The sequence below is a fragment of the Oreochromis niloticus genome, linkage group LG2 (assembly GCF_001858045.2).
Source record: "Oreochromis niloticus isolate F11D_XX linkage group LG2, O_niloticus_UMD_NMBU, whole genome shotgun sequence".
Lineage (NCBI taxonomy): Eukaryota > Metazoa > Chordata > Actinopteri > Cichliformes > Cichlidae > Oreochromis > Oreochromis niloticus.
Genome location: NC_031966.2, coordinates 2,119,261 through 2,129,459, shown reverse-complemented (window position 1 = coordinate 2,129,459; position 10,199 = coordinate 2,119,261). Strand labels below are relative to the sequence as shown.

The following is a 10,199-nucleotide window of genomic DNA, read 5'->3' as shown; positions in this document are numbered from 1 at the left end:
GTAGGCTGCCGGGGATTCCCATGATGCACTGGGTGTTTCTTCTTCTCTCACTATGTGTTAATAGACCTCTCTGCACTGAATCATACTTGTTATTAATCTCTGTCTCTCTTCCACAGAAATTTAAAAGAGAAGGAAAATAAGTGTAATGGATTTATTAAGAGGAAAAATCAGAGAGCAGTGATGCAGTTTCTTCTACAACGTGTGAGTTGGAGCGCAAGGTTGTCAAACATCAAGTCTAAAAATGGCAGCAAAGATTCAAACACAGCACTTCTATATCCTGGTAGCCACATTTTGCACTGAGCCACTCATGAGCTGAAGGTAAAAGGAAGATATTCCAAAATCCTGACAAATACAATGAACCAAGAAAAGTTTCTTCATCATTTATAGATGGGAAGTAGCTAAACTTCACAGCAACACTCATTTTGAACCACCCAAAGATTACACACAGTGCAGGAGGCCAGTGTTTCATGAGAACATCCCATACCAGGGAGTGCTGAGTGTTTGGCCACACTTGGGGGTGGCTGTAGTTCAGGAGAGTTGGAGTTTGGTCCCTGTTGCTCCGGTCTACGGTTTGCAGATAAGCTGCTCTCTGATGAATGAGTGTGAATGTTAGATTACAGTTCTGTGTAGAAAAAAGTGTTTGTATGAGTGGGTGAATGTGGGATGTTGTATGGAGAGCTTTGAGTGTAGAAAACTGCTGTGTAGGAATCAGTTCGTTTATTTAAGCTCTGTGGAAATTCCTATCATTGAAGATATTCGAATGTTTGAGAGGATAATGTCACCACGCTGAACTGTCAACCAACAATTGAAGAAAAATAAAAAATTAAAGAACTTTTAAAAAAGTATTAAAAATACATGACTTCATTTTGGAATAAAATTGAGTTTTAATGAATCCGGGAGGATTCAGGAGGCCACAGTTTAACACGTGCAGTTGTTGGTTCTCATGTTTTTATCTTTTTGAGTTCATCATTCAATTATTCACAGTTTTTAAAGGTGGATTTAGGATTTAAATGATAAATAAAGTCTGGCCAGCGAGTTGGAAATAACACAAAATTCCCTTAAGTGGCCTTTTGTTCGTTGCTCTCCACCACAGAAACTTTAGTGCTGCAAGAAAGAAATGTTACAAAAAACTGTTCAACCTGTGAATTAATGAGTTTCCTTTGGCAGTAATACAGTTAGTTTGTAATGTGACTGCTGCATATCAGAGCTTTGTTCTGTATGTTTGTTCAGATCACTCAGTGCATTTAGCTCTGACACTGTCCATCAGTCTGAAGATCAAATCAGTTTGACTGTGTGATAAATCAATCAGCGGCTTTCCATCAGGATACCAAAGTAAACACTCTGTCCTTTACACTGCTGCCACCTAGTGGGTCCAAGCTCCTACTCCATTCATTTAAAGTATTGAAATGTTTTGGATCTTTTTATTTAATAGAAACAAGCTCCTAAAAATAATCTTTGATTATTGCAGGCCTCTTTGGACTCTTATTAGTGTTATTCATGTGCATTGTGTCTCTAAGCTCAGGAGCCCACAGTTTGAACAGACACCAAACATTTAAATGGTTTAGAAAAGGACCCTGATGCAGTATTATAGTATATTAACCGATTAACCTTGTGCTGTGGATGGATGATCATGGACGTGCTCTTGAGTGAAGTTTGGCCCATTGTCTCTGCCTATTTGTGACCCTCACAGTTTTATTAAGAGATGAAAACGTTAATGCTCGTCCTCCACCTTTGCTCTGCTAATGTGCTCATAGTATTATAACCATAACTCTGCAGCTAGTCACCAGTTTGCACTATTATATGCTCTCTGCTCTTTATCATCACCCACAACTAGTTGTGAAAGATGGACACTGCTCCCTGAGCTTGATTCGGTTGAAGGTTTCTTCCTGTTAAGGGGGAGCTTTACCCATCCCAGGGTCACCAGGTGCTTGTTCACTGCAGGTTGTGTGATTGTTTTGGTTTCTTTTACATATTGTAGGGTCTTGGGGCATGTGCAGTCATGTCAAAGAGAGAAGAAACTCCAGTGGTGTGCATGAACAGGGATGGGTTACTGTTCTCAGCTTCTGTCAGCTGCACTAACCTCCAGTTTTTGTCCCACCCATGATCTGGAGCAGCTCACCATAACATAGCAGGTTGGCCCCAAACTCTGCCTGCAAGAGTCCTTTTTAAAAACCTGTGTGGGTGTAAAAAGAGAGAGGAGCTGAGGACTTAAATGTAGTTCGAGCAAAGGTCAACGAGGGAATGTGGAGAGAAAGGCATTCATGCTCAGGCCTAATATGTCCCAAAACCTACTTAGGTGTTTATCAGCCATTATTCCTGGTAAGTCAAACACACTGTTCCAGTTGTTCCACTAATCCTTGTTACTGGTTCCTGCTTTGCAATCTGTCAAACCAGCCTGTCAACCGTACATGAACCAGCTGCATGTCTCCTTCTCACATTCATCGTCACTCTTGCAGCAGGTAAACATCGTCAGCATGTTGCTGCTGCTGCCACCAGTGTGCTTTCCCACTCATGTAGTATTGACGTGTTGGAATCCTGAGCTGAAGCCTTCACTTTCTACACAATCAAACACACAATCCTCTCGTGCTCTTCGTGCTTTGGTTTTCAAATTCGAACCAGCTCGGCATGTTTTTTATTCAAGTGGTTTCAATCGAGCTACTCTACTACAGATGATAGATTAGGTTTGACTAATTAAATATTTATAATGAGACCATAGACATATTTAAAAATGAGATGCGCATTTATTCACACAAAGCTTAACTCTATGAATAATAAGATAAACAATGTGTGATAAATCTAACACTTTAGAATATATAGAATAAATACATTTCAAGGGGAATGCGCCAGTTTAACCAAATTACAGTTTACATTACAATCAGTATACAGCCAATATTTACCAGTAGCGTGTTATAATATTTAAAAAAAAAAACCCCTAAAACAAATACTAGTTAAGTGCAAAGATCAGACGTGCTAACCAGCAATCAGCAACGTTTGCCGTGGTTCACGTCTCTTCCACACACATCCAGACTGGGAGGAACCACTGGTGTGGTATGCATGCAGTATGTTGTGTGGTGTAGTATGGTGGAGTTTCCAAAGGAGAAGAGCCCAGTTTTGGTTTCATGTTTTATGAGCACAAACTGGGGAATTTTCAGTTGCACCAAACTTTAAATGTTCAAACTTTTAATGTCAGTGATGCTTTACACAGAGTGATTCATGACCAACTGTCATAACTTAGTCATCCTCCTCAGTAACTCTAATTGACATTCATTTATACATGAACATATCAAAAAAAGGGGTTAAAACAATTTAATTTATTCATTAGGATGAACTTCATGACTTGTCACTATATCTGGTAGTTTCAAGGTCAATTCAGGTGATCAGTGTATTTGAGACTGAGTTCACAGTTAATCTCACAGCGTTTGCTCTGGTCTTTAAACTGCGTCTCAGTTTGCAGCATCAGTCACTGTAGTATGGATAACACAAAATGAAGTATGAGCCCTTCACTTCAGTCTACACTGTTGAGCATTTTCACATCGTAATTCATATTCTGGGGAGGAAGTGTGTCATGGTCATTTTGGGTGTGACCCGGTTGCCTCTTTTGCTTTTGCCCATTTTACTGAGGCCAATGTACATGCCAGGGTACGCAGCTGACTCATAGGCGTTGTAGTTGTTGGCCAGGATATTCTCCTTGAACTTGCATTCATCGTTGTAGTGTCCCTGAGAGGAAGAGGAAGGTGAAACGTTAGAAACATGAAAGATTTTACATGTCAGCATTTAGTCTGTGTGCTTCTGTTTCTGTGCATTCATACTGATGTAGCAGCTGCCACAGGACCACCAGGCTGGATGTAAGAATTCCTCAGTGTCCGTGTACAGCTGAGGTTTCATTAAGGGCATCAATATCAGAGTGAGAGTAAATTATTCTTTTACAGGGAGGAACGACTGTACAGCATTCTTTTTTGATGATTTTAAAAGACAAGAACAAGTTTGAACTGATTTTGGATTTTCACTACTTCACACGGGTCAAAATACTGACTCAACTGTATATATACATTCACTTAACTCTTTTAATAGGTTTCTACAGTGTCTTTTAATTTGACAACGCCAAAGCCTATTTACATCTCGTTAGTCATCACAACTGAGTAGAACTGGTAGTTTCTCAGTGGATTGGTCCCAAGGAACTCTGTGACGATCTAAGAACAGAATAATCCTTTAATTGTCCCACAAGGGGAAATTTGGGTGTAACAGCAGCAAGAAAGACACATATACAAACAAACAGTACACAAGACACAGAACAGAAACATACACAATTTTTACATATTTACATCAAGGACAATGGTTACCAAAAACAGAGTACTGTACCGATATTACATTAAATAAAATTAAATACAGATAAGAGGCAAACCCTGGTTATAGCGTGAATCGGTAAGACATGGATTTGAAGATTTACACGAGTTGGGAAGAGCTTTTGGAGCCATTTCTAAACATCTGTAGATTCCAAGATCATCAGCTCAAACAACTGTACATAATACAAGTTTGGATTTGCCAAGGAAGAAGACCCAAAGTCAGAATCAGAATCACTCCATAGTGTATCAAGGAGTCATTGATGATGTCACAAAAGTACTTAGAACAAGCTTGGGAGTTATTGTGGCACAAACGCTTATTAGATTTGGAGGACAGTTTGTTTTTCACACATGACATCGTTTTCCTTTAAGAAATGAAATAAAAAAATGTAAAAAGTATGAAATCAGGAGAGAGGCAAATGCTTTCCCACAGCTAGTTTGTAGTCAAGCAGTCTCACCATATCTTCTAACTATGGCCACACTATGGTGACAAATGTCTAAAACTGACCCTTCTACGTTGGATTTCAAAAATCAATCTGATGTGATAATGTCTACATGCACGCCTTCAGCATCGAACAAAAACAGTAAAGAATAGAAACATCCGTAAGACAAGTAAATAAAATATATTTGTGCATGTCCACCACAAACCCTGCAGAAACATGTCCCTGTGAACTGCTGTGTGTGTTTCCAGATCAGCTGCACCCCACGGTGTCCTGTTTCTGTCCTCTGGCATGTGTCAGGTTTCTGCTTCTGCACAGTGTGTGAGCACTGCAGTTTATTTCTTTATTTCTGATAGCAGCCTCACAGCTTATTTATTGACTGAAGCAGCTTTTTGGAGTATTATTTTCCTGTGTTTGTTTTGTTTTGAAAGTTCAGTCATATGCACATTAGGACATGACTGTTTAAAGCAATCTTTAGTTGTGCATGCAAGTCTGTATCTGTATAAATGTGTACATACAGGACAGCAGCTGATGATTAGGTGTGTGACTAACTAACTTTAATTTTAAGATTTTAGATTTAACTGAATTTGGTATTCCAGATAAATTATTAACCCTAAGAGCAACTATCACAACCACAGACCAAGTTCAGCACAATTTAACACAAACTGCATTCTACAAACTTCAGTAAATCACAGTTTGCATCATTTCTTTGAATTTGTTTTTACTTTCCCCCAAAACTTTTTTGAAACTGCAACAAATACAAATGCAGATGTGTGTGTGTGTCTGTGTGTGTGTGTGTGTCTGTGTGTGTGTCTGTGTGTGTCTGTGTGTGTGTGTGTGTGTGTGTGTGTGTGTCTGTGTGTGTGTGTGTGTGTCTGTGTGTGTGTGTGTGTGTGTGTGTGTGTGTGTCTGTGTGTGTCTGTGTGTGTGTCTGTGTGTGTCTGTGTGTGTGTGTATGTCTGTGAGTGTGTGTGTGTGTGTGTGTGTGTATGTCTGTGAGTGTGTGTGTGTGTGTGTGTGTGTATGTCTGTGAGTGTGTGTGTGTGTGTTTGTCTGTGAGTGTGTGTGTGTGTGTGTGTGTATGTCTGTGAGTGTGTGTGTGTGTGTTTGTCTGTGAGTGTGTGTGTGTGTGTGTGTGTATGTCTGTGAGTGTGTGTGTGTGTGTGTGTGTGTGTATGTCTGTGAGTGTGTGTGTGTGTGTGTGTTTGTCTGTGAGTGTGTGTGTGTGTGTGTGTGTGTCTGTGAGTGTGTGTGTGGACGTATACCTCATTAGAAGTTGCTCATTTCAAGCTTCATATTCGTAGTGCTCTCACTGAGTGACACTGCTGACCACCATCACCATCCAGCAGTCATTTCGTTCTGCCACTTAAACCATAACTTAAGACTGAGAAAGTAAACTATTTATGCCCGTTTAAAGCTTAAAAGATAACATGAAGACTGTAACATTTAGCATGATGCCACTCGTTTCAAAAATATTTCCCCTTATTAAATTTATTACAAATGTCAGTGAACAGTGGCTGGTGGAGGGTTACAGCATGAACATACGGGTGTAATAATAATAATGGATTGGATTTATATAGCGCTTTACAATGCCATTATTCATTCACGCTCATATTCATACACTGGTGGAGGCAAGCTGGGGCAGACTGACAGAGGCGAGGCTGCCATATCGCACCATCGGCCCCTCTGGCCAACACCAGTAGGCGGTAGGGTAAAGTAATGCTCTGGACCAGCTCACGGCATGCATCACAAGCCCCCGTGTGCAACAGCAATGACAGTAGTTAAAGGTTCTTACCGAGCCATAGAGCTTCCCTTTGTCATTCATAGCAACGAAGAGTCCGCTTCTCACCCCATAGAGAGTCACCACTCCTCTCTCCACTGGAGAAATTTCTAGCAGGGCTGGAGTGAAACATGAAAAAGACAAATTACTAATGCTTAGTAAAGTCATCAGGTGCTGCATATCTCCAGAAGTTTAGGACAGCTCCTGTATGTTTATGTTTCTTAGTGAAATGGTTCATGTCATATAATGAAACTTGAAAAACCCATAGAACAACATAGAAAACAACTACCATACTTTAATACAATCTTTCTGTTTTCGGGTTGAAGCCTGGCACGTTGCCGGCCTTATTTGTTTGTGACAAATAGGCAGATTGACTAATGGAGTTAAACCAGACACACGTACACTAAAGGCCCATTCTTATTAAAATATTTCTCCATTTCCACAACACAAAAACAGATATGCACTTTATTATTTTGATTTGAATCTTGATGATCTGATTTCAGTTTGTTCACATAAACAGCATCAGCGCTGAAGGCCTGTGTTAGCTAAGTGTGGAGTACTCTATCACCTCTGCAGCGTCAGCCTCCATAGCAGCTCCAGAGACTCCCAGTGCTATGGAAAATGATGTGGCTGGTCCCAGTGCCTAAGAAGAACCATCCAGGGGCACTAAATGACTGCAGGCCTGTAGCACTGGCCTCTCGTATCATGAAGGCTAAGGAGACACTTCTCCATAAACTCCATCTCCTGCATGTGTTTGTATACAGGGAGTGCAGAATTATTAGGCAAATGAGTATTTTGTCCACATCATCCTCTTCATGCATGTTGTCTTACTCCAAGCTGTATAGGCTCAAAAGCCTACTACCAATTAAGCATATTAGGTGATGTGCATCTCTGTAATGAGAAGGGGTGTGGTCTAATGACATCAACACCCTATATCAGGTGTGCATAATTATTAGGCAACTTCCTTTCCTTTGGCAAAATGGGTCACTTGCCACCAGTTTGGCCATATTTCAGAGCTGCAACATCACTGGAGTGCCCAAAAGCACAAGGTGTGCAATACTCAGAGACATGGCCAAGGTAAGAAAGGCTGAAAGACGACCACCACTGAACAAGACACACGAGCTGAAACGTCAAGACTGGGCCAAGAAATATCTCAAGACTGATTTTTCTAAGGTTTTATGGACTGATGAAATGAGAGTGAGTCTTGATGGGCCAGATGGATGGGCCCGTGGCTGGATTGGTAAAGGGCAGAGAGCTCCAGTCCCACTCAGACACCAGCAAGGTGGAGGTGGAGTACTGGTTTGGGCTGGTATCATCAAAGATGAGCTTGTGGGGCCTTTTCGGGTTGAGGATGGAGTCAAGCTCAACTCCCAGTCCTACTGCCAGTTTCTGGAAGACACCTTCTTCAAGCAGTGGTACAGGAAGAAGTCTGCATCCTTCAAGAAAAACATGATTTTCATGCAGGACAATGCTCCATCACACGCGTCCAAGTACTCCACAGCGTGGCTGGCAAGAAAGGGTATAAAAGAAGAAAAACTAATGACATGGCCTCCTTGTTCACCTGATCTGAACCCCATTGAGAACCTGTGGTCCATCATCAAATGTGAGATTTACAAGGAGGGAAAACAGTACACCTCTCTGAACAGTGTCTGGGAGGCTGTGGTTGCTGCTGCACGCAATGTTGATGGTGAACAGATCAAAACACTGACAGAATCCATGGATGGCAGGCTTTTGAGTGTCCTTGCAAAGAAAGGTGGCTATATTGGTCGCTGATTTGTTTTTGTTTGGTTTTTGAATGTCAGAAATGTATATTTGTGAATGTGGAGATGTTATATTGGTTTCACTGGTAAAAATAAATAATTGAAATGGGTATATATTTGTTTTTTGTTAAGTTGCCTAATAATTATGCACAGTAATAGTCACCTGCACACACAGATATCCCCCTAAAATAGCTAAAACTAAAAACAAACTAAAAACTACTTCCAAAAACATTCAGCTTTGATATTAATGAGTTTTTTGGGTTCATTGAGAACATGGTTGTTGTTCAATAATAAAATTATTCCTCAAAAATACAACTTGCCTAATAATTCTGCACTCCCTGTATGTGTCAACCTGTAACTGTGTTCCAAACAGCAGCGCCAACCTAGCAGGAAAATCACTTTGCATTTGAGATAAGATCAAGTTTTATAAACATCTATTTACACACAGTTTACTGCAAAGATATCTGAATTCAAAACTAATTATAAGCCTGGTTTATAAATGGGGCTCCGGGATGATATAAGTGGAGACTGGGCTAAAGGTTCTGCTCTGTTCTGTAGAACAGGACCAGATATTAGTCCAAACAACCCGTGAGACAACATCTGGAGGCGAGTGCACAAACTGCTTATAAAGAACTTTTCTACTTTAACTGAGAACTCAGAGTGCTTTTCAGTGCAAGCTACACTCGCTCAATAACACAGGCATTAATGTACACACACAGATTCATTTTAGGGTTCAGTATTTTGTTAACAGTAAGTGTGACAGTAACTCAGTCACACTAAAGTGTTCTGGGACCATTTGTACATGAAATCACGTCGACTTCTGGGTTCGTTTCATATTCCTTTAGCCGATGTGCTGATCTGACTGACAGACTGAGAAACAATTTCCTTCTTATTGGAGAATAATTTACAAACATTTATTAAATAACACGTGTCAGTGATTCCGATGATATTTATAGACAACATAATTAGACTTTTTGCAGAAAAGTCGCCCCCTGCTGGCCATTAAAATTGTTTTCGAGTTTACGGCAAACCTGACTTTTCTGAGTCTCAGCAGGAATTCTTTTTAGCTATTTATTAACATCATGCAACTGCATGATTTCTTATCTTTTGATGTAGATACACAAAACAGAAGAATATTGCAGAAAGAAAAATCAAACAGGATGTATATTTGCATGCAACATGCGACATGCAGTCTCCTCATTCCACAAAGAAATCACTCGACCAAGCTTTGACTTTTGAGATAGTTGGGTCTTTATGGTTGTTCTTTTCTTAGCAAAAAAATGATAAAGTTGATGAATCAGGGAAAGGAAAAATTACTTACTGTATCTGTTTTCATTGTGCACGCCTGTGATCTTCCCATTGGGTAAGACCTGAATGTGGAAACCAATGCCCACGTTACAGTAAAGCCTTCTCAGTCTCTTTATGCCCAGCAGGTATTCTCCGTCTTTCGCTGTCACTTCCCTCTTGTCCCAGACGTTGCTGCTGGGTGAAACCAGTGATCCAGCACTTCGTACCGTTTGTCTCGTCCGGCTGATAACTGGAAGCGGAGCGGAGGAGCTGCACAGGAGGATCCCATACAGAAGAAGCGGGAGCTTGGACCTTGGTGATGACATACTCTATCTACCAGTCATAGAAGTACACAACTATTGTGTTGTGCTTATCCAACTGAATGTTTAGTTACTACGAATAAAAACTGGTTATAAAATCTTCAGTAATCACAGATTTGTCATAAAGACAATACCTGAGTTGCTGCACTCTCTAAAGCTGGGTAAACATTTTCAGTATGCATATTTAGACATCTTGAAACACCTCAAAACCCAGCGGGGGTCCAGTTTGCAAGTTACGTGTTTCCTTATTTTGCTTTGTCCTCAGGTAGAGT

At 40.5% G+C, this 10,199-nt stretch overlaps 1 protein-coding gene across 1 annotated transcript; it reads right to left on the bottom strand.

Annotated features, from left to right (window-relative positions):
* Positions 1 to 3,540: 3,540 nt before the first annotated feature.
* On the bottom strand, positions 3,541 to 9,933 carry LOC100707945 (fibroblast growth factor 4-like). Its single transcript, XM_003458108.1, has 3 exons — positions 9,642 to 9,933; positions 6,576 to 6,679; positions 3,541 to 3,717 (listed from the first exon to the last, which is right to left on the bottom strand). Exons 1-3 carry the CDS (start codon positions 9,931 to 9,933, stop codon positions 3,541 to 3,543), a joined length of 573 nt encoding a protein of 190 aa, XP_003458156.1.
* Between the last annotated feature and the right edge of the window lie 266 nt (positions 9,934 to 10,199).